Source organism: Ascaphus truei, chromosome 4 (genome assembly GCF_040206685.1).
Source record: "Ascaphus truei isolate aAscTru1 chromosome 4, aAscTru1.hap1, whole genome shotgun sequence".
Lineage (NCBI taxonomy): Eukaryota > Metazoa > Chordata > Amphibia > Anura > Ascaphidae > Ascaphus > Ascaphus truei.
Genome location: NC_134486.1, coordinates 340,027,063 through 340,053,339, shown reverse-complemented (window position 1 = coordinate 340,053,339; position 26,277 = coordinate 340,027,063). Strand labels below are relative to the sequence as shown.

The 26,277-nt window shown below is 40.6% G+C and overlaps 1 protein-coding gene across 2 annotated transcripts in view; it reads right to left on the bottom strand.

Annotated features, from left to right (window-relative positions):
• The window catches only part of BMP5 (bone morphogenetic protein 5), a 177,239-nt gene that overhangs the window by 73,497 nt on the left and 77,465 nt on the right, over window positions 1–26,277 (bottom strand). For both annotated transcript variants that reach the window (XM_075598158.1, XM_075598157.1), the window contains exon 2: window positions 10,469–10,661. In XM_075598158.1, the coding sequence (XP_075454273.1) occupies window positions 10,469–10,661 (193 nt within the window). The remainder of the gene's footprint in view (window positions 1–10,468; window positions 10,662–26,277) is intronic.

Below are 26,277 nucleotides of genomic sequence, written 5' to 3'. Positions count from 1 at the left end.
TGCGTTGGGACGGACCTAGGGGTAGTCAGGGGGCTGATGGTGTATTGTCAGTTCGCAGGGACGACCTAGGGGCCTGAAAGGAGTTGGGGGTTTGGAGCCGGGCTATAGCTGTCCTAGTCACCTTGAGGTAGTGCTAGTTGGTAGGATGCCAGAAGGGATAGTCTGTTAACGTGGTCAGGAATCCTGGAGAGGGTCTGCGCTAGGCTAACCAAGATAGGTAGACGCCCCAGTACTGCATGGAAGCCCCAGAGTACTCTAACCCATTCCAGACCACTTACCGTAGGGAGCACAGACTGGGAGGAAGGAGATACAGCAGACACTGAGAGAGTGAGCCTAGCCTGAGGTAGGGCATACATGAGTCCAGCCTACATTAGGTACACAGGGAAATCTTTATTGTGCCGGTGTGGTTGGCTGCCCCGCAGAGAGGAGCCCCATGTACAATCAGGACAAACAAAAGATGAATACAGTGACCGCAAGAATGGAGGATCTGCGCGGTGCGGATAGTCCAAAGTGGCGACCGGAGTCTGATGGGGAGAGCACACCTGGCGTGCGTCCCACTGAAGAACAAGCTGTTGTCGACATGTCTGTCACGAGCCTGCTATGGAGTGGAGTAAGAGCCGAGGCTGCCCCGTTCTGGTCCTGTCTAGGACAACGAGCCGCTACCCTGGAGGACTGTGTTGAGGACATTGTTATAACAGGAGGAGAACACAGTGAGAGTGACTGTCAGTCGACTTGCAAACAGATGAACGCTACCTCATTCATTGATCAGACTGACAGTGCGACCCAAAATGGCGGCTCCCGCTTCCCAGGGAGACCGCGTGGGCCGATGGCAGACTATTCTGCAAATGCACAAGTTACAAGGAATTGGCCAGAAGCGGCGCCAACAGGAGAGCCCCGCCCACATGGGGGGTATGGCGCGAAAGCTGCGGCCGCGCCTTCATGGACAGTAACTCACTCAGCCCCAGTGCTGAGTCAACCGATTAGTCTATGGGATCCTCCCCTAATATCAACCAGGGGGAGTGGTTTCCAGCTATGCCCCGTGGGTATGAATCCCGCGGGCCCAGGAGCTGGTGCGCTGACGGCACAATTACCAGAGGTAGTTCCGGCAGCTGAAATCGTGTGCAAAAAAGAAGGATACTTTGCACGCAATGCAGCTGAAAGAAAACGGCTGGAATTGGCGGCAAAAGAGGAACCCCACCCTGTTGGGGATAAGGGCGCGAAAGCTGTGGCCGCGCCCTCTAGGACTGAAAGAGTTGTGGCCTCAATTAAAGGACATCCTATTCCCTTGTGGGACCCGCCCATAATCGCTACTCTTGGGGGCGGATTCCAATTGTGTCAGATGAGGGCGGAGCTGAACCAAGGAGTGGCTGATCACCCAACCCCTGTTGGTCACTCACGCGGAACCAGCTTCCAGAACAGACCAGTGTTAAAAGTGGCTCCCACCAAGACAATGGCCTGCTCCCCAGACGTGAACTGGATGGTATCGACGCAACCCTACGCAGTACCAGGGGGGGTACTAGTGATACGTGTAGGGGACGCGGAGACAGTAGTGGGCCTCTGCCTGCAATGCAGACTGCCCTGTGGCACCATGGGCACGGCGGCGCACTGTCCCCAGTGTGGCACACAATACCTGTGGCCGATGCCCACATTTGTGCCCATTCAGACCAATGACCCAGGGGGGAATACGGCTAGGCTGTCCGCCGAGTCCCCCGGTGCACTATGGACCAAGTATGCGGATTCAGAAGAGCGTGAAGTGATCGGTCAGGCTACTGACCGAGAGAAAAGAAGGCGGTCGCCGCGCTCGGCGACCTCAAGTACCCTTAGTGCGGATTCCTCGGACGAGGGGCCCAAGGAATTAACCAGTACCCTGGTCTGGCCGGTGGCGGTGTTCTGTGGAGGGAATGGAGTAAAAAGACCACTTACCGGAAGTGACAGCGGAAGGAGTCAAGTGTCACCGGTGGAGCGGAGACCGGAGAGGCGGAGCCCATCTATTCCGGGGGCCGGCGGGTCCAGTGGCAACGGGCGATCCACGCCCAAACTGCGGACTGGTAAGGATAGTCCCTGTCCTTGCCAGGCTCCGATATCACCGCTAGAGGAGGAGAGGCCGTGCCAGGCCAGGACGGCGCACATGGGCGCAGGTGGACTTCCGGACATAATCGTGGAGGAAGAGATCCCACATGGGGTTCCATCCCAAGATGGCGGCGTATCCGACTCCAGCGATGACGGCGTTTCCGGCGGAGGTAGCGGAACCAGCGGAAGTAGAGGACACGCGTCTCAGCGATCGGGTGGTGGTTCCCGATCGACTAAAAAGACCCGGAGCAAGCGGCGGACAGAGAAGGGTGAGACACAACCGGCGATACCACTGTCCAGTGGTACGGGACAATCTGATGACGACGAACGGGTCGGAACCCCGCGGCTGCCAACTGCCTACCCCTACGCCCAACCCCACGCCCTAGATAATGCCCCTGTCCCAGTCACCTGTTCCCGGGGATCATCATCCAGTTTGGGGGTGTCGGAAGGGTCCTTGGGGGTTGGTGAGAACTGGACTGGGGAAAGACTGGGCAACTTTGCTTCCGAGGGTGGTTCAAGGGGTGGAGGACAATTGGGACAAGTATCGAAGTCCCAGTGGGTGCCTGAAGAGGCGGATGTACCTTCTGGGGAGGCCCCAAAGCATGAGAGGTGGTCCAGGCCCCGTTCCGCAGGGACCTCTGGGGTATGCTCCTGGGGGGGTACAGATGAGGGAGACTCTCTAGAGTCTGGGCCCGAGAAGCCTAGGGAGACCTGTTGGTGGGCGCCCTTATTCGAGGGGTACGTGGGGTGGATGGATCGCACGCGGTTCTTGCTAGAGAAAGATGACATCGTGGACTACTGGTGGGCTAAAGGGGAGTTCACGCCCGCTGAGAGGAAAAAGGAGATGCAATTCAGGTGGTTCATGATAGGCAGGAATGAAATAGAACCCATGGGTCCTGATATATTGTCAGATCCTGTAGACCCAGATGAGCCCTTGTCCTGGGTATTACCAGGGAGAGCGGGGAACGCCAACCTAACTAGGAGTAGTCGGGCTGAAAGGGCAATCACTGCAAAATATAAGTACTCCCATGGGTTGGAGTACCCGTACGTCCCTGAACCCCTCATGCAGGAGATTGAGGATAACAGGGACCAGTGGTTAAGGGAGACCATAGAGGAGTATATGGTCAACAAGGGGGGAGCCATTACTGGTAGTAAGGCAGAAGAAAGGATTGAGCACCTGATAAGGGTATGGAGTATCGGGCGAAGTGTGTACAAACATAAAGTAATGTACCGGCCTGAGAGGGGTCTGCCGCGCACTTACAGTGTGACGGTACTGGACATGGGGGGTCGGGAGGTGAAGAAACCCGATCCCCGGCACTACTATTAGGAGGTACTGGGTAGCATTACGCGGGTTCGTGGCTGCTGGTCAGGGCGTGCTTGGCGCAATGTGACTTGTTGTTTTATAGATATGATGTATGCTAATACTAATAATGTGTGTTCCATTTTACAGTGCTTCCTGAAGAAAGGTACTTCAAATTTAGGTCCCAGCCGGGGACGGTGGGATTCACCAGGAGGAGAATGTAGCAATGCTGTAAAATGGCTGCAGTCATCTCTCCTGCTGACAGTAAGGCCTGGTAAGTTATGGGCATGCCAGCAGTAATTATGGAGGTTTGCCCTCACACCCTAGTGAGGTGCCCTATGTATGGATGGGAGTGGTCACAGGCTCTGACTCCATGGTTAGTGATGTCAGAGTTGTGTCAGCCCCAGAGGATACATAAGGCACAGCACTGATCAAAAGTTAGGGAGTTGGAAGTAGAGAGTAAGAGAGTGTTTGCTGAGTTATGGAGGAGGAGTTAAGAAGCTGTTAGAAGGACAGTGTTGGAACTGTGACCAGGGACCTGGTCACAGGGAGATATCCCTGCGGGGATATGGAATCCCTACATTAGGAGGACTATACCTTTCAAAGGGAAGTACGGTGAACAATGGAGGGCTAAATTCACCCATTGTGGAGGGCAGCTGGCCCACCGTGCAAATAAAGATGTTCCTGTTAAAAGATACCCTCGTGTGTAAGTGTGGAGTGATTACGCAGGGGGCTGCACCACAGAGGAGTTCCTCACCAGGACCATCCACAAGCGGACGATGGGATCCTGAGGAGGTGGAGGCGCTGCACTGGATATAGGTAGGACTCAAGCACACTACCTCAGCTACCTGTCTGAGTTGGCAAATCCCCAACACAACATCATGCGGGAGACTCAGGAGTCCTGTTGCCAACAGGTGCACCACCAGACATCACACTGTAATGGGACTGGTTAGACCACAGGGGCCAATATGAGATTGGGTGGGTCAGGCCGGTTCAGAAAATCCGTTACATGTAGTTGCACACAATCTATCAATATTACAAAGAATGTAAATAAAGCTTGTTGGTTTAGCAGTCTGAATATCATTCAAAGATTCAATAATGTGTTAGCCCCGCCCCTTTTTCACAAGCGACTAATCTATTTAAAATGGCGTCTACTCTCGCTTTCACATTGTGTGTGTTCTGATGCAACAAGCCAATGGGAGCAATAACAGCTGCTACTGTACATCTGTACATTCACTCAGATCTATAATATGTTATGTTCTTGGTAAGAACTGTTATCATTTGTCCACTGAGGATTTGTTTCTGAATAGAATTAAGTGTTCATTTAAAAATCTTCAATTTCTGATTTAAAAATGTTTTTGTATTTCTTTTCCCTATTCCCCCTTGTTTTTTTTTTTTTTGTTTTTTTAACTTACAGGAACATTTATGCTTATTCAAATAAACCCATATGTTAAAGAAAAATGATTCATGGAATAACAACTCTTGCCTTATTATTGCCTCCATCTTCCCATTTGATTTTCAACTTCTTGGGCACGGACGGCTCTCATGCATGTTCTATTTTCTCTTTAGGTGCTCTACAACAGGGGTGCTCAACTCCAGTGCTCAAGCCCCTTCAACAGGTCAGGTTTTCAAGATATCCCTGTTTCAGCACAGGTGGCTCAATCAGTCCCAGCTTCAGCACAGTCCCAACTTCAGCACAGGTGGCTCAATCAGGGGCTCAGTCTTCGACTGATTGAGCCACTTGTGCTGAAGCTGGGATATTCTGAAAACCTGACCTACTGTATTTCCAATTCAATGTTAATAATCATTTGGAAGACAAACATTGATACATTTATGTTCATCAAAATGTAGGTGTGTTAGTCCTGGGCTGTGGGTGGGAGCTCATATTGTTAATTTACATTTTTTTTTTACATGTACTGTATCTTAAAACAGCCTCAAGTAGTGATAGAAAAAAGCTAAAACTGCAGGAGAGAAGATTGAGGTCCATTGTGAAAGGTTTCAGTGGCTACCACAAAGATCTTCACAGAGCATTGGTTGTCAAGGGACAGTTTGAGAACTACTGATATACTGCACCGACACACTTTATTCGAGCAAATACCCAGTATGTACCTGGCAGATACCTGGAATGCGCCACTCCTCACCTCTGACAAGCCCCGTTGCGTTTGCCTTCACAGCCTGGGTTCATGCCTGGCTGATGGGCGGCTGATCTGTTAAATGATAATGATTAGGATTTAATAGGCTGCAATGCTTCGCGTGTCTACCAGATGGCATAAATTCATGAATTGTAATGCAGTATATATATATATACTGTGCAGTATTGCAGCCAGTGGGAATAAAATGCTTCAATCCCTGCCTGGAAAATAACTCAATGCACTCGGGCACAAAACAGTCACAAACCTCAATACACCCGGGTATACCCGAATTCGTGGGACTAGCCGAGCTCGAATAAAGTGTGTCGCCAGTGTACAATATCTTTCACAAATAGGCTTCTGAGCTGGTCAATACAGAAATAAAATGTGTAATTCCATCAAGGCTACAGATGTGCGAACCGGTCCAAATCTGCTCCCCAGATTGGGTATTAAAAAAGCCGAGTGGATTCATTCAAATTCATCATTAAGTACAATCCAGATGGCTTTTTAAGAATCCAAAATCCATTGCTGAATTGTGATAGACAGCCATTTCCAGTTGTATATATATCCCCTCAAACAAATTAGGGAGACATGCTTGTGCAGAAGGAGGAGCACACCTGAGGTACCTGACTGGGAGATATGCTAATGATTATGGGAAGACAATTTAAATGAATCCCATCCCACACTTCCTAAAATTATTTCCATACCAACTATAGTATTTAGACTTGATGAGCCTAAGGTTTCAACTTCATATCTGGAATGGTCAGATCCAACAGGACTAGAACCCACAAACACTGATTTTCTAGGGCACAGCTCTAGCAGTGTGAGTTAAACCAGCTGATGAAAAAATCCACTACTGTGCTCATTGATCACTACTCACACATACACTGTAGTGCCGACGGTTATTCTAAAACAAACCAGTGGCAATCACCAACAAGACCCAGGTACATGCTGGGTACATGCTGGGTACATGCTGGGTACATGCTGGGTACATGCTGAAACATTTCAGTGACATTTCTGCAGAGACTAATGGCCCATCGGATTAACAGCGCGGGTCCCTGGCAGTCCCATTCAAACTGAATGGGACTGCCAGGGACCCCTGTTGTGTTAATCCGATGGGCCATTAGCCTCTGCAGAAATGTCACTGAAATGTATCAGCATGTACCCAGCATGTACCTGGCTAGTTTAAGGCAAGTTTAAGGCAAGTTTTAGAATACTTGTTGTCTCGTCTTTAGCTAATCTAGCTATTAGCATATCTCACAGTTATCTCAGATGTGCTTCACAAACAAACATTAAACTGTCAACCAGGTAGTGGCTGTGGTCTGCTTTTAAAGGGAGCCAGGGAGAGGGAGCTACTACAGATATGAGCACTCATTTTGGTGCTACATGAAGGATATGCACAAAGGTGTCTACGGTTTAGCAGACCACGGATACAAATATTCACTATGCCATCTGCCAGAGTGTCAGACACATACTGAATTGAAGTACTTTATTTGAAAATAAAGACAACTATACGAACTGCAGCAAGTTATTCCGCTACAGTAGCTTCCCACGGCATACAACGTGTTATTGGGTTGACAAGTCTAAGGCACCTTAGGAAAAGGGTATGGTGTCATCAGACCCAACAGAATCAGAAGTTAAACCCTCACAACCTCTGCTATTCAGAACAACTGCTCGAGCAGTGTAAGCTTAACCAGCAAATGGCTACCACCGTTGTCATAGTATACTTAGTTTTGAGCTCTTTTCTCATTGAGTATTAATACCTGTTCAAAGCACTCTACCCTCTTCAGGGATAGAGAAGTATATCTAATAAGCATTCTTCTGCCATGAGACACCTTCTGGTGCAGGAAGGCACCTTACAGTCCATTTATTTGAATATGCTGTAATGTATTCCAGCACGGAATGTGCCTTATAGTAGAACACTGCTTAGTTTATATGGTCCACTGTCTTCATCCTTAGACTCAAGTTACAAGCTCACGTTCGTATATTATGTTCTCTCTGCATCTACTTTATTTGCTGTACTTCACCTTGTTTTTACTTGTATGTCAGAAAACCTGTGTTTTATTTAATCTCACCTGGTCTCAGTAACTCATAGCCCTCAGAACATATTATAACTTTGTGCTTGAAGTCTTTTCAAGTTAACAATCCACAATATAGGTATCCCTTGGAAGTATGTTAGTAGTAGACAGAGTGTTCTGTAAGCCAGCTTTAGCTCACACTGGTAAAGCTGCAGCCTAGAAAAGCAGTGATTGGGGGTTCTTGTCTTGTAGGGCCTGATACTATTCCAGTCATTAGGCTGGTGCTATAGGCTTATCAAATCTGTATAGTTGGTTTGAAAGCTCATTTTAGCAAGTGTGGGATGGGACATTTACATATACTTTGAATAGTCATTAGCATACCTTCCAGTCAGGTATGCTCCCTTTTCAGCATAAGCATGTCTCCCTAATTTATACCCCTGTTTGAAAGGATATACAACTGGAGACGCTATAACATTTAAATTCTCTTTCTCTCAAAAAGAAAAATCTGTATTGGCATTTTTTAGACTGATGTGCGTACCAAGAGACCCGGGCGATCTAAATCCACAAAAATATTTTGCCCATCTCTAATTAAGACTGCCCTTACTAAATTGGTCAATGATATTCATGCTGCACACATTTCCTTCTTTTTCTTTTGCGTTAGGCATGTTTTCCAACCTCATTTATTTTGCTTACACCACCTTATCCTGTATTGTATTATTTGAACATCAGTTTTTTACTTTATTCCTATACTGTATTATTATTCCTTGTGTTCTATTGACTGGTAAACTATGATTATATTGTTGTTGCTGGTATAAGTTAGCTAACAACAGAAACATAAAGTGACTACTGTATGTATTAACCTGCCAAAGTATGTGCTAGCCAGGCTCAAATAATTGTATATAATATACAAAAATATTTTAATAATATTAACAAATATTAAAATAGGTAAGGTCAATGCTGCAGAGACCTTACAATATTTTCCTACTGCATCTTATTTTTCCTCTCTCTATATCTACCCTCAGCCTTCCATTCTACCTCCTTATATTTCTACCCACTTTACCCAAACATACCCACCATCTCCCATGAACAAGATGTATCCCTCCTTTTTGACCATCATTTTTTAAATACCCCCATTAATGAACCTTGCTCAACAGAGCCCTCAGCTTTGAAGTGACACACACCTGCTTGTACAGTAGGTGGTATAACTCACTGAGCTGCTCCTCCTTCTTTCTGGCTGTACTAAAGAAAAATACAAAAGGGAGAGCAGAATAGAGAGAGGAGCAGCATGTTCCATGGGGGTGCAGGCACAACATTTCAAAATAGGGTACATCTACAAAAGTCTGATAATTTGGTCTACAGCATAGTGAAGAGAAGAGAGGCATAAACAAGGCACAAAAATGCATTCAGCTGTAATGAGCAAGTGACTTGAGTGCAGTTTTTCATCCTGAGTCTGTGAGGTGTTCTTACTGTGCACCTCACCACTGGAACAATCCACCAGCGTAAGTTCTTTCAAAACTAAAGCTGTCTCACGTTTTAATTGTGTCTGTAACTGTTACATACTGTACACCTATAACATATATTACTTTTAACTGTTCATGCAATGTATTTATATATAATGTATAACGCTGCTCATTTAATGTAACCATGTATTGTCATCCTAACTCGGTCCCCAGGACATACTTGAAAACAAGCAGTAACTCTCAATGTATTACTTCCTGGTAAAACATTTTATAAATAGATAAAATATACACACAGTCATTTTGAACATGTTATATACTGTAGTATTTTGAATACTGTAAATCTGTTTTTACCTTTCATACTGTAAAAACAAACTTGCACTAAAAACCTCAGAAACCATTTACTTGCCATTTGTTTTATGTACAGTACACTGAACTGTTAGTTTCACTGCATCATTTCCTCATTAATGTTATGTTTCTCTAATGGAATTTAAATACATTTTCACAGTACATTTATTGGGGGTTTAAATGATCATCATGTTATTATAGGCAGCCATTCGAATTTACAGAAAATGTTACGTATTTAAGGTAAATAGAGAAACATAAAGCAAACATTCAAATGTAACTAAGGGCATGCTTAGTCGTCTAAAATAAATTAAATGTATCAGCTGGAAAAAACGGCCGTATAACCATTGCTTCTGTAACACAAAAATGTTTCTGTGAAGTCTTTTTAGAATGTTGTGGTGCTGCAGAATGGAATTATATCTGGTCCAAAGCCAACCCCTGAATCCATAGCACTCATTCAAAAGTCAAACAGAAGCTGGGATTGAATTCATAGCTTATCCTAGATCCCTCGAACTCTACACTCTTGTGACCTAAAAAATGCAAACTTTTGACCTGACAAAATCTAAAATACTGTAGGCTATACAAAGATGACTTGAACAAAAAAAATAAGTTAGAGGATGTGGTTTGTGATATGGAACACCAAAAAAAGTTTCAATTACAGTACAAGGACAGATCTAGATTTTTTTAAACTGCAGCAATGAAAGCCTTGAGCAGTGTACAAACAGTAACAGATCTTTTATTGGAAAATATTAAGTACAGATGCGCAAATGTCACTCTTGTAAGTTGGCTAGTGAATGTTAAGATTATTTTTACATTTTGAGTTTTCGTACATATTTGCAACATTTTGTGTTGATTAAAGCTTTAACAATTTTGTAAGTGTTGCTAATATTTCATCAAATGTGGGCGAAATTGAAAAAAATTGTAATTTTTTCAGCAATATGACAGTGATTTAGAGTCATGGCACATGCACATTAACTTTTAATGTTTGCCATTTGTTTGTTTTTTGCCATCTTTGCTGTTTTCTGAATTTGATTTCCCAAAATTGACAAAATTTGCTTTGTTGGCAAATTCTTGAAAACATTTCACACATCTCTAGTATTAGGAACCACATACACATTTTTTTTTTAAAACAGAAGGTGCAAAATGTACCTATTTGAATATTCCTTGGTGATCTGATAAATACTAATATTAAGGGTTTCATTCGCAAATCGATTGTTGCTTCGATCCTTGTAAATCCGGAACTCAGCTGCTGTCACTGCTTCTCCATGTGGTATTTGAGTGAGGTCAAATCGGAATTCCTTATAGTGCCTCCGCTGGTGTGAAAGGTCCTTGTCTCTTTCAACTAAAAGGGAAAAAAAATTCCATGGGTAAGCCCTAAATACAACCAATGATTAACTGTGAATTTACAAGGCTTAGAAATGAAAACAATCTGGCAGCCTGATATGACAGTGGGTAAACAGCAAAACCACAAATCCAGACATAGCTTCCAGGTAAAGGAAGCAGCAGTTTTCACTTCAAAAGAAAAATAACTCATTAGTTTACTAAAATGTCATGAGTGCCACTGGAAATAAATACTGAAACAGCTAAAAATTGAATGCCATAAAATGTAAGACATGGGCAAAGTAAAGGTACTGTAGGGATGAAAGAGAACAGTGTAGTGAAGAAGAAACACCTCTATGGAAAATGGAAATCCCAAGCAGAACTGCAATTGATATTGTTTTTTTTTTATTTTATTAACGTAGGCTTTTCTCCACACAAACAGTAAAATGTATTAAAATGATGCCTGCCGGTCTGTGAAAAAAACGACATATCTTTAGCTTAAGAGTTCGACGGCACTTTTTATGTATATACTGTACACATTGAACGGGGAAACCTGGAAAATAGGTGTTGCTAATACTATACGTTATGTAATTTTCTTAACTAGAGTTGTGATAATGAATAATTAGGATCAGAAAATGCAATAAAAAATGAAGATCAAAATCATTTTCAGCATTCTAGAGATTCAGGTTCAAATTTACTTGACAGTCCTGAGCTATAAGGTGGTTTATAGTTTTGGACCATTTAGTAAATATGGCTGTGGTAGTAGCCCATCTCAATTTTCACTAATTCATATTTTATTTTATTTTATATTTGTTCTTCTGTTGCCCAAAAGGAAAGAAAATATACTTTGTTTTACCTATCTGTCTGCTTTTTACTTAAATATTTAACTTTATAAGAAAAACACAAAACTAATAAAAGTGATTAAAAACCCTGTGGTAATATATTAATACAATTATGGAAAAAAAAAAAACATTTCTAATCTTAAAACTTTCCTGTAAAGCTAAGAGATGCTGCTGCATATGGAGACTGATCCCACAGTTCAAAAATAGCACGTATTTACAAAACCCCACATATGGTAAAGGGGGAAAATGTGAAGAGATAATACTATAGTGTAGTATGTTGTTACAAAAGGGAAAATATTGTATTAAAAAAGGGGATAGTCTCACAAAGCGTAAATATAAAATAAGCAATTTGTAGATGGCTCTTTTGATTTGGAACTCCTCTCAGTTAGTGTATCCAATGGAATCAATAATAGCCCAATGTATGGAACAGACATTCTTCTACCTTTGTGAGTTTCCAGGGTTATCACTCCATAAATTGGAAGGGAGGAAAAGAACCACAATAGTATAATACATTCACCATATGTTCAACAATTGAGGACAAAAAGTTGCACTCACAATAAAAGAGTTAAAAATGTACAAGGGGAGAGAAGGATTCGGAACTCCCTCCATGACCTCTTGGGTGTTTAGTGGCCTTCTCTGGCATCTGACATCACTTCTGGTTTGGCACTCAAGGACAAATTCCAATTTATGTCTCAGTCCCTCTCCCTCTTCTCTGTAGCACTGTGGGTTTTAACAGTTTGATACCACTTCTTCAGGAAATGTGTCTCGTGGTCTCAGTGAGTTCTCACATAGCCCTATGTTAACCCTATCTCTTTTAGATCAATTTATTATAGACCGTAAACAATCAACGATAATATAGACATTGTAAACCATTGCACTTGTAAGGAAAATACAAATTCCACACAAAACCTAAAGGGAAGTTTACACATTGTTCAGCATTTAAAAACTTGTTTATCAATGTGGAAGGATTTTTAGAGTTTTTTTGGGAGGTGGGGAGATTTTGTATATAAAAGAGCTCACTGAGATCATGAGACACAACAATTTATGGGATGATAATCCTGGAAACTCACTAAGGTAGAAGAATTTGTGTTCCTTACATCGAGCTACTATTGTTTCCATTGGATACACTAAATGAGTGGAGTTCAAGATCAAAGTATTCATCTATTATTTGCATATTTTATAGGCACTCTATGTGAGTGTATCCATTTTTTCACTTTTGTAACAACATACTACAGTATATTATTTTTTATCTCTTCACCTTTTTTTCTCCTAACAAACGTGGAGTTGCATTAGATGTGTGCATACTTTAAAGTTATAAGACTTTTGCGGTAATAACATTGTTTGCCTGTTTTCTGAATTGTTCATTTTTCGATATTGTTATTTAAAGCTGCAGCTCCTCTTACACATTTATTTTTTTAAAGATTTATTTACAACACAATACAATAAGGCATCAATTTGTGACTGTTATTCTAAAATCATAGCCAAAATGACAAGGCTTTGTGAAATCACTGTGCTTCAAAGAGCCTAATCATAGATTTTAAGCATCAGACTGCTTTTTTTTATGAGACTCTTTGTAGCCTGCATGGAAAACAGCTCTATACTAGCTGGTGGAATGAAGAAAGTAAGAATAAACAGTGAGGGTTACTGTGTACTGCAGGATTTAGGTATTTAAAAAAAAAAGAACAGATAGTAAAGATAATCGAAAATTAAGGATGTTTACTTTTAGAGGGCATCACAATCAGCTCAATATTACTCACGATAACTCGTTTTGACGGAATGGCACTAATTAATGAAATGACCCTTTAAATTCATTGAGTAAATCTTATGTAGATTGAGTTTAGATAAAAAGAAGAAAATGATAGGCAATATAATGTCAAGAATATGGAACAGACATGATGAAAATAATTTGAATAGTTAAAATGAAAGTAACCTTTTCTATACAATATTCTTAAAAATCCATTACCTACTTCTTTATTAAAGGAACAGCAATATGTGAACGGGTACCAAATGTAAGCACTAGAAGTTGAACTTCTTGTGATATATGGTATGTTATGAGAACCTGCTAATCATTTTTATGATTTCATTATTTGTGTAGCACAAACTCAGTATTCCTCATGTTACAATATAAATGCAAAGAAAATTAGGAATGCAGGTGAATGATAATGATATAACATGCAAAGAGTATGAGGCATAAAAGTTAAGGCTGTCAGAAAAGCTTAAAATCGAATGTGTGACATATGGTACAAACTCAGTTGGAACATAATGTTCTGCTTTAAGGATTCCTGAGGAGAGGAAAAAAATCTCACGACCCGCAGTTTGCGCACCCCTGAGTTACTGCATCATTAATTGTGCATTATCTCACTTTACAACATAGTAAATGGGGAAAGAGTAAGAGACTACCTTGAAAAGCACTGATAGTGTGGGGGACAGAGATTAACCCAGAAGATACAAAGTATATAAACAGTTTGAATGGACTGCAAGTAAGGTTTTTGTAATAGATAATAAGGTGTATTGAGCAATCTTGCCGAGTTAAACGGCATGAAAGAGCTTTAATGCTAGAGACGTAAGACAGAGGAAAGTAAAAAATAATGCCAATACAATAAACTGGAGGAGAGAGGTCAGTAACTTTAGTAGTGTCACATATTGTGACTAAGGGCCGTTCTATACAGCATGTAGCCGTGCCGCACGCTTTTCGTGAGTATACTGTGTGAGTATACTGTGTGAGTATACAGTGTTTATGTGTGTTTGTGTGTGTTTATGTGTGTGTGTGCGTGCGTGCGTGCGTGCGTGCGTGCGTGCGTGTGTGTGTGTGTGTGTGTGTGTGTGTGTGTGTGTGTGTGTGTGTGTGTGTGTTTATGTGTAATTTATTATTTATTAAAAAAAAAACATTGTTAAAAATAGAAAAATTATTAGATTAGCGCAGACACACAAATACATACACACATACACACACACATATATTCACATGCATACATATATACACACACACATATACATACATTTGAGCGCAGGCAGCGGCGCGAAAAAGATGAATTGCTTCATCTTCGCCGCTGTCTGTCGGCTCCTCTCTCCCTGCCGTGCGCGCGGCCCTTCTATAGAAAGGCTGACTGATGTCAGCCAACTAAAAATCCAGCAGTGAGACCTGGCATGAAAAGAAGGGAACATAGGTCTATTGAGTCATATTGGTGGTGACATATCAAGTTTTGTATCTCTGTGCATTTACTTCTATTTTGTGTCAAAAAAATCCCCCAAAATCTGAAGTGTTGTGATCTTTCTGAATTTGCATCAAATGTAGGAAACTTATTTTTATATATTTGACACAAACAGAAAATGGAGAAGTGCTTTCAAACAAATTTCTCTTTGTACTTTTTCTTATGTTGATACATCACCCCTTTTGAAAGTAGCTCAATTCGTTTTTTTTTGTCAGCTACGATAAGAAAGCGAAATGGGAGAACCTGTCAAATTCCATCTAGCGGAATGGACAAACGGGTTCTGCGGAATCCGCAATTGCTTGGGATCCATTACGCAGAGTCCAAAACCAAAAGTATTTATTTTGCCACTCTCCCACTTCCTGCCTGTTTTTCTGGGGGTGAAGTGAAAGAGAAAGAGAGAGAAAGAGAGAGAAAGAGAAAGAGAAAGAGAAAGAGAAAGAGAAAGAGAGAGAGAGAGAGAGAGAGAGAGAGAGAGAGAGAGAGAGAGAGAGAGAGAGAGAGAGAGAGAGAGAGAGAGAGAGAGAGAGAGAGAGATACTAATACCATGGGAAGGAGTGCTTCAGACATGAATGTAACATTTAGGAAAATTAGTTCCTGCCCCAAAGAGCTTACAATCTATTTTTTTATTAAGTGGTTGCAGCCAGGGCAGGAGGGATCTGATTGTGCCCCCACCGTGAGACTGAGGAATTTTTCCCTTTAAGAATCAGCTGGAAGTGAGGATGGGAGTTGTCTTAGTGAGTGACTCTGTGGTGGTACATTGCATGTTTTATGTTGCTCGGTGCATAGGGGCAGGAGTGGAGGCCACTTAGCGATGAGTGATCTGCAGCAATATGTACATAACAACCACTATGAAATCTGGGATAGGCAGCACCTAGAGAAGAGCCACCACCACCCACCTAAGGAGCTAGTCATCCACTCCTGCTCCTAGATGGCACACCAGGACCAGATGGGCTACACACCTGGCCCCTTCTGGGAAAAATGATACCCCATTGCTTCTCCATGCATCTCCTCAACTCTCAGACAACTACCACAAATTGATAGACAACCCCAGGTAGACCCATTTTTTCCAGTATAGGTTCCCTGGGTGAACACTTTTCCAGCTATATTGATCACTTTCTACAACCCCTAGTCACCACATGACCTTCCTACACACTAGACACCAAACACATATTATTATTTCTTGATGGTTTCACTTGGCAGACATTCTATATCTGGGTGACCTTGGATGTCACCTCTCTTTATAATATCATCGCACATCCCCATGGACTCACAGCCACTAGTCACTTACATTCTTCATCTTCACTTTCATCTGCACACATCACTTTCTTACTAGATAATATACACTTTGCATTTACACATAATTACTTTATTTTTGAACATCAATAATATTTCCAAACATGTGGGATAGTTATGGGTACTTGTTTTGACCTGTCCTATGCCAACCTATTCATTGGTTGGTGGGAGATGTCCCACGTGTTTGGAGATAGAATCCATATCGTCACAATATAGCGTTCTACAGGAGCTATATAGACGATTTATTGATTATCTGGAATGGCTCTGCAGATGAGTTGATTACATTTTTTAGCTACTTGGATTGAACTGAACCTTAAATTTACAGGTAACTGCCATTACTTCAATAATTAAAAAGCACTGGGGATACTTTCTTTGGATCTTCTGATTCAGAATATTGTGAGTATGGACCCTATGATAGTCTTTAAGAAGGCTCCTACTTTGGGAAACTTGCTTTCATCAAGCATATTATGTCCACTAAAATCTAAACAGCACACATTTTTTCCTACATTGAAGGGTTCTTACAGGTGTAGATGCTGCAAAATAGGTCCACATCTGATATAAACGTGAACCTTTCATAATTAAGAGAATACCAAGACCTTTAAAATCAACTTGTTTATCTCTTGTAAGACTAATTTTGTGGTCTACCTTTTGATCTGCTGATGTTCCAAACAATACTTACTGTAGGTCTTACTACCAGACCATTGACAGTACGTATACTCGAACATCTACGATTGATTGGTAAAGGAGATATATTGCATCCTGTGGCTAAATACTTCACTCTATGTTGTGATGGCTCTTTAAACACATTCCAGTGTGTGGCTTTGGAACATATTCCCCAACCAATATGTTGTGGAGACAGAGTAAAGATATTGTACCAAAGGGAGGCTCATTGGATATTTACATTGAATACACTATATCCCAATGGCCTCAACACTGAATGGGGCCTTAAGTGTTTTCTTTGCCACTATGACATCCATATCCTCCATATACCCTTCTTCTATCCTTCTGATATCCTTCATATCCTACTCGATAGTGTAATGTATTTTTGATTTTCTTCCTGTACCTTGAGTTTAATTATTTACTCTATTAATAGATACTACCTCTTCACTCTCCCTCCCCTTTTTCCTTCCCCCCTTCCCTTTCTTCTTTTCTTTCCAGTGAGTAGTTGTAAATGATGAGCAGCACAGCCCAAAAGAATCCAACTTCCAACTTGACCGGAAAGAAGGAAAAAAGTGAGCATTCCAAAATAGCAATAAGGTCTGGTTTATTGCAGGCTAGACAAACAGTAATAGGTGCGTTCGTGTAGTCCTATTACTGTTTGTCTAGCCTGCAATAAACCAGACCTTATTGCTATTTTGGAGTGCTCGCTTTTTTCCTTCTTTCCGGTCAAGTTGGAAGTTGGATTCTTTTGGCTGTGCTGCTCATCATTTACAACTACTCACTTGAATCTACCTTTGGATGGACTGCACGCCCCTGATGTCTGGAATGTCCACAGAAGCACAAAGGTTAAGGGCCGCAGTGCCCTGTCAAATATGTATATGGATACCTGTAAAACTTTAATTTCTGATGTGTTTATACTTGGTTGGGTATTCATTATAGTGTTTAATCTGTGGTGGTCAAGTGGACTCCACTAGACACTTATCCCTTCCTATTGTATATCTTTTCATCTTTCCTGGACACTCCATTGTCATCTGGATTATTATGCTTATTATATGCTACGGATGGAACTCTCTCTAATTATTGCAGCATCACACACCTTTTCATTTTCTTTTCTTTCTATCCCCCTTCCCCCTTCTTCTCACTTCTTTCTCCCAATTTCTGCTTTTACTCTCCTCTGTCACTTTGCACTACTGTATTTGGTTCTGTTTATCTGAGTATTTAACTCTATAGCTCTATGTTTGAGCAAATTTATGCTTAATATGAGTCATATAAATCTGACCATTATCAGCCCCCACCGAACCATCTGGAAGCTACTATTAGGAGATTCTTTATGTACCATATGCATTGTTATTTAAAAAAAAAAATATTACAAACAACCTATTGATTGTAATTATAGTATCTTTATTGACAAATAATTGTCAATTATATGTCGATACTGAATGTTATATTTTTGGATATAGCATTGAATTAGGAGATGTTACATTTCATATCCCTATTATTTGCCGATTATATGCCCATTACTGTCTGCATCAAGAGACTTGTATAGTCTCAATGTACTGAAACATTGTAATATTGTCAGTAAAAATTAAATAACATTTGTTGTAACAATATACGCTTAGTGGGCAAACTGACATGGTGACTAAGATCTCTATTTTTTAGCATTGAAATTAGTTATAGAAGGACATTTTTCTATTTCTTGAACTTTTACTTTTTAGTATTGTTTAATATATTATACCCATTTGTTATATTAGACCTTTTGTAATTTAATTGAATATCTTGTGAATTATGAAACCCAGGCTGATCTCTCCACCCAGCTTTATTCCATGTCCAATGGGATTTTACCCTTAGGTCTATGATTCGTTGTCTCATGTCTATCTGTTCTTAATTGTAGATTGCATACAGATGTAATTTGGCGGTTTTTGCTTCTTTAAAAATGTCCGTTAAGCACACACTCCCTACTCCTTGACAAATCACACTAGATGTGTGAAACGCGTAGGAGGGAGATTATGGACTCTGTTATTCATCATTTGCATGAATAAAGCCTTCTATTTTTGACCTTGGGTTTCCGACATTTTTGCCGTCTATTTCTGCTGCTCCGGATGCCACTGTATGTCTATTGCTATTCTCCATTTGATCGTACCTGATCCGGGAAGCGTGGCTCAGAGGGAGCATGGGAGTTTCTACTATTGCTACAGAGGTTGCCTGCATGCACCCGACAGGACCGACATAGCTACAAAAGGACACTCACCAGATACAGCAACACAGGAGAGGGGTGACTGAAAACGGAGGTAAGATTTCTTGATTCCTTTCCACCAGTCCCCCCCCCCCCTCATGCAAGGTGATACTCCGCACCTTCAATTTCCTCATTTACGGCACAATACATATTGATAATACTCTATGTGAGCAAAATCCCAGAGCACAAGACAGAAGCACATTTATTACCAGAGACAAGAGGGCCAGAAAGTGAGCAAGAGATGAAGTAGGTATCAGAGTAGGACAGGGTCTGTTGTCACAGAACAAGCATGGTATCCCTTTGCCTGGCATTGTGTGGATGTGCAATTTGTATACAGTGGGGGCTTTGATGAGGCCATCACTGAGCATGTGAGGCTGCATCACTGATGCCTATGCCTCAATTTTAATCGGTGGTGGTCAGCCTCAGTGCACGCTGAGGATTCTGTCCCTGTAGTTGCGCCTCCTGAAGTAGGTGACAATGGAGATCCTTTGTCTTTTACAAACTTGCCCTGAAAGTATTTGGCTCAGTCTCAATGTAATTCCTCTGGCCTATGTACATTGGCAAGTCAGTCACTCAGCTCACCACTCAAATCATTATTCATCATCACTGACTGCAGTAGAAGCAGCTTCACTTGTCTCAGTCTCACTCTCTCATCACTACTTGCGTTCACTAATATTCTCTAGCACTATTCTAGAGACAGAACCTCTGAAGTGCTGAAATGATGATGACAAATAAGCGCAATAATTTAGTGGTGGTGAAGCAAGAACACACAATACAACAATAAGACAGTTGTTAAGAAGATTAAGAAATCTACAGCATAATATGGAAAACTTTTAAAACAATTAGGTATTTATCAATATAATTGTCAAAGCTAAAATAAAAAAATACATTAAATAATAAATCATTTTTCATCATAAGATAAAAAAAAAGGTGTAAATCCTGGGAGCCCTCCATCCCTCCCATGCTTTTCTTATAGATGGTACAGTACCTGTGTTTTAGGATATACATGAACATAACAAGAAGCCAAGCACTGTGCCAATACCAACCTGGATGTTACATAATTGGTGACTGGTAGCTGGCCTGCAGTGACAGTTGACAAAAGCCAATTCATTCCAAACTAGATGTGATGGTGTGCCACTGTCTGGCATAGCATTGCATAACAATTGAACTCATCTCATTCATGTTGCAATTTTGTTAACATTTTGCTTTTGCAATGTCAATTAGATAAATATTAATCATGATGGATGGTGATGATGGTGGCTGCATTAGTGGTGGTAGTTGAACACACAAGCCACTGCACTAGAAACCAGTCCATGACCAATTCACAGCCGCAAAGATTATCTAAGTGGTTGTCTTTTTTACTTACTTTTTTACTTACGGTTGTCAGCGAATTGAATTTACAACCCTACAATATACTCATTCAGAGTCAGTCACAAATGGCTAGAGGCAGTGAATAATCCCTTGATTGACACAGATATAACACTCAAAAGAGTGCTAACTTCGCATTCACAGGTTAATAATTATTATGAGCAAAATGTTAATAAAATAAAAGGAATATGTTCTTGGGCCCTCCCACCTGTATATTACTGAGAGATGGAACAGGAACTGCTTTAGGAGTCAGACATACATATATTAATAAACACAACAAGACAAGCACTCTGCCAAAGCCAACCTGCCAATGCCACACACTGGACACCGGCACCACTGGTACTACTGTAGTTGTACTTATTGACAAAATCTCTGGCATGGGCACTGATACTGGAGATGGGCAGACAGCTATTGTTGCATAACTTCTGCTGCTATTTTTGCCCCCACCAACCCTACCACCACTTCCTTTACCCACAGCACCACTACCAAAATCCACTTGACTTGAGGCCTGAGAGAATGAAAGTGGTGATGATGACCACCATGTTGTCCATTTCTGTGTAGGATGTACTCCTACTGAGGCTACCTTCTTCATTGCCCTCCTCTATCTGCCTTTTCTCCTTTTCGAACACTGCCTGGAAACAATCAATTAGATATTCCTTGAAATTTGCCAGTTTCTTTTACCATGGGGCAAAAAATATTTCATGTTCCATAACATAATCATTGATGCACTCTGCAGCTCATGGTCAAGCACATATAATGTGGAATTCCAGCATGTAGGCACCTCCATTTGTAACTGGTGATGAGGCAGGTTGTTTTTCTCCTGCAGCCTAGGCAGGGCATTGTAGGCTGTGTACGATTGGCTAAATTACCACATATTTTCTGAAAACTGACAAAGTACTCTGCACATTCCTACACTAAAACATATGACTATTACATTGAGTGTGTGTGCAAAGCAAGGAATATGTATACTTTTGCCTTTTTTGCCTTTTTTTTTGCCTTTAGGATATGATATGACTTGAATGTGGTATATGTCTGATAGAAAATACATAAAATTCCCAGGTATAAGAAAGTTGAAACAATTTTTTTCATAGAATGAGATAGAATTCAGGATATGACATGTTAGTTTAACCTTTGTGGTTAGAGAACTGTGCCTATTTGAAAAAAATACATTACTGAGGAGTGTGTTGTTTCGATGAAAAAGATTTAGATAGAAAAAAAAGGCTTAGTGTATATACAGGAAAGCCCATATAAATTAAATTTAAAGACATAAAAGTAGAATGTCAAAGGGGCTGCGTCAGCCAGTTATGTTTCCATACACAGAGAAAAATTTACTTGAGAGAAATTGTTTTAATGAATGGTCCTTTTATGGTTCTTCAGAGTTCTTTCTCTAGCGATGTCTTGTTACCATAGACCAGACTCAAGCAGAAAGAGTAAGCACACTTTAGTTGTACCTACTCCAGATTAGAGATGTGCAAATGTCTCACAGTTTGCTTCATTTTAGAAAATGTTTTCAAGAAAAGTGCCTATTTGTTCGTGCAGATTTAAATTGAGAATATTATACATTTCACCATTAAAAGATTGCAATTGATGTCAAACGTACATAAATATGAGTGCATACTGTATAAGTAGTTCCAGAACCAGTTCCTGTGGTGCAGGAATCATAGGGTTCTCTCTCACGCACTACAAGTGGGGCCCTGCCGGTCTGCTCTTATACCCTGGGACATACTGTATAGTAGTTAACAGACAGTTGTTCAAGAGTCCCCTCTGCCTCACTAGAGATGGGCAAATTATTCGCCAACATTCGAAAAAAATTTGATTCACCTAAGGCAGCGCTTATAGTACCGGTTACAGCGATGCGACGTCGCGTCAAAACAAATGCATTCCCGCCATCGCGTGCACTTATAGTAAGCGCGACGCGACAGAGCGACGGCATGGTCGCAATCGCTGGACGTCATCTCAATTTGATTTTTCCAGTGACCACAGCCTGACATCAGCATCGCCGTCGCCGGCACTATAAGCGTAGCCTAACTTTAAAAAAGTCTTAAAAAATTTAGGCGAATGTATGCAAATTTGCTAGGGGGCACTATTCGCAAATTCATCCTAAACATTTGATTTGAATTCTATTTAGGCTTTGGATAAGGGAATCCTCTAAGTGACTCATGGGGCCTCTTCACCTTAAAGGAGCAATCCCTCCACAAATACAAATTAATTCTAACATATAATTGTAACCGGTGCCGCCTCAAGTGCTAAAACACTAATTTCAGCTCTGGGGACACCATTGGTTCTCAAGGTACAGACTGTTTTTGGTTCTGGTGTCTTCCATGGTGAAATCAATATGACCTTCCAGGATTGTCCAACATAAAGCCACAATCAATTTCCTATAAGCCCATGTGTACTGTGAGATTTGATAGACATATTGTTTTGTCAAGAAGGAGCACCAGCACTGCACAGTATAGCAGTATGCATGTCAAAACCCGGGGGGATCCACAGAGATAAAAATAGCATGGTTCACAAAGACCCCCATGGTTCCAAAATCTCCCACAAGGCATTGTTGCTTTAAGACATTAGGCACATGTATGTCTTCTGTATTTCTGTCTACCTGTTGTAGTTTAAGTACAGACCTTACCGACCAATGCACTGGGTTTCCCCTCAGAGGCTCCTTTTCTGCTTTTCGTTCTTCATCTAATTACAAATTGTAGAATCCTTGTCCAGTTTATATGTGTTGTTTTCACTCTCTGGTTACTTAGCTTTCAATTCAGCCTAGCATTCAGTTCCTACTTTCAGCTCACATGTAAACAGTAAAGTACACTTCTCTATAAGTTACACAATCAAGATGTTCTCCAACAAACCCCAGATAAAAATAAACATCATTAGAAACCATATAGGTGGTTGCACTCTGTCAATAGGATACTTCCAAAAAATGCAGAAAAGGTTGCACTACAGATCAAAAAACAAAGATTAGAAAACTTATATTGGTAAAAAGTACTGTCTGTACCCACAAGGAAGATGGCCACGAAAACTAGGTTTATGGAGCTATATAAATGGTGCCAGCACACTATTGAAGCTCTTAATGCACTAAAATGTAGCAGGCATTTACTTCACATAGGTGCTTCTGTACCACTGTTAACTGCAACCATTGAGGTTCTCGTCTGACGGCTTTTGACATTCAGTGCGTTCTCGGCGTGGATCACCCTCACCAGCCGGAGGTTTACTAGGTAAACCCATAACCTGGTCAAAACTCGTAGTCTCTGGGTGAAACCCAGAGTGGTGGCAACCCTGACTCCCATGGAATAAATCTGATCAGACCAGCACTAATAAAAATAAAAATCTCATTAGTTGAAAAATTAATTTATTACAAAATAGTAAATGTACAAAAATCAATATAATCAAGGCAAATAATTTCACAAAAATTCTAATAGCAAGTTTAAAAATAAGAGGTACATAGTCACCATTATGTAGTCAAATAGGAATATGGTAACTCCATTGGCTGCTTCATTGTTTAGGATCTCCCAAAGGAATATACCCTGTGGAAGTTTTCATTGTATCAATGTTGGTATCATAATTTGTCTAGAATGGTTTGTAATATAATGCTTGCACCTATAACTTTAGTAATATGGCTACAATTATTGTACAAGGAAACAGCTACACACCTGTAAACCTCAAATTCTCCTGAGTTGATAGATAAGCAGGTCTTGTTCAAGGTGTGTGGATTTATTAATGTGCTAGATCAATGTTTTCAGTCCAGACATGGACTTTTATCAAGATAACAAAGCTGTGCAATCAACTGAACTTCTGTGAATACCAAAAAAGGCACCAAAAAAAAAAACATGTGTGCTGGTTGCTAGGAAATTGGGAAAATTGGGCAGTGGAAACAACATGCCATGAAAAATCGTATCCCCTAAAGTGTGATGGTGTGAAGGAAGGAGACCTTACTTAATGTGTGAGAAAGAAATATATAATCCCAGATCCATAAAAGGGTTCAGCTGTAGCATGCCTCAATTCCCATTCATATGAATGGGTGTAAAGGTGTGATAATATTTAGCACCCTTTTGTGGTTCTGGTCAATAAAGAGAAAAACAGAGGAATTACGTAAAAAATTTAAATATATAGATATATAGAAAAAGTTCAATGATGGCCGCATTAGGATCAAAGTATGTGGTATACCCCAAGTATATCATAACAGTCATACAACTAAAGGATGGTGTAGATAGAGGGTTGAATGGATAGACAGACAGACAGATCAATAGATGACACAGTTATGATGGATATAAAACCAAATATATCCCAAGTATATCATAACAGTCATACCACTCCAGGATGGTGTAGATAGAGGGGTGAATGGATAGACAGACAGATCGATAGACAGATGACACAGCTACAATGGATATAAGAAAAAAATAGTCATACAACTCCAGGATGAGATAGATGAATGGATAGATAGACAGACAGACAGACAGATGACACAGTTATGATAGATATAAAAAATAATTGCTGCACTGTGTGTTCATTGTACTTGGGGGTGGAGATACTGGACCTAAGCACCAGCTACAATGATCAAGCTAGGGTGAGTGCAAGTTCTAATATTTGTATTTTACAGTTACGATGGATGACAAAGTAAGGATTTATGCAACTAACAAATATAAAGGTTTCCATTCCTATGAAACAACGGATAAAGAGAGTAGAGTGTTATCTGTTTACTACATACATTTTTAATGTTTGTACTTCAAAGTTCTTGTAGCCTTCTCTATGTACTGTACCATACAATAAAAAATGTATTTTATCTTGAAACAAATAACTATAAAAATGATGCACAAGATTTATTTACATTTAAATGTGTGTACTGTATCTGTGTTTTACTTACAATTAGGTCTCAATATATTGTATGTAGTTTATTAATCTAATCTAAACATTACAGCTGTTTTTTTTTTTTTATTCTCCGTACAGTAGGTTTTTATCTTCTTCCTTTCAGATTCTGCACCAAAATAACTACCAACTGCATTTTAATCCTTAGTAAGAGAATGTTCCTACATGGTTTAAACAAAGTCCCTTTTGAGTAACAAAACCTCAGTCTCTTCCAACAACAAACATGAAATGGTTTTAACAGCCCCTTTGACTTCAAATGTGAAAATGATTTGAGATTTTATTTCATGTAAAGGTTAGCAGGAGGAGAAATGAGACAGAAAATAGGCAGAGTTATATGAGTTGGCCACACTCAATCCAAAGATAAATGAGCTGTTTGTGAAGTGAAACAGGATATGGTACAGAATGCATACGATCTATATCACTAGTTCCTAAAATGTAGTATTTACAAAAAAACTACAAAACTTATGTTAACGTAACATTGCAGTTCACAATCCTAGGGCTATAATAAAAGAATCAATAAATACTTCACAGGTAGGTTTTTAATTTCTCAGCTTCAGAGGTTATCTTTATAAATACAGTAGTATGCATGTACTGAATGTAGTATGTATGAATGTTTGTGAATGTGTACAGTAGTATGTATGTTTGTGTATGTTTGTGAATACTGTATACATTTGAGCTACTGTACACCAAGTCAGATGTCATATAACATCTTATATTCATATCTCAAAATTCTATTATGCAGATATAGCATATGTGATCTTCAGATATCTTATGGTATTAAGTCATCAAAGTATAAATACAAATAACTTTATGAATAAATATTAACCCTAATGGTGTTCCCTATACAGGGATGTTCTTACAGGGAAAGTCTTGTTATTTGCTATTTTTCTAGGGAGCGATCACATTCACTGACCCATCTCATTGATGAATGCAATTGGAATGGAAGAGGAACCCTCTGTGACCTGGGGGCGGTCATGACCATGTATTCGCTACCCAAAACAAGCACTATAAGACACTATTGGCGATGGGAAAGATTGTTCCTTAGCATAGTTCCGGTGCTCAGCCAAAGTCTCACGTATGAGTGGTTTAACTGGAAGCTTTAGAACGTTCAAAAGGCTTACGAAACCTTCCTGTAGAAGCAAAGGTGACAGGGGCGGTACTCACCAG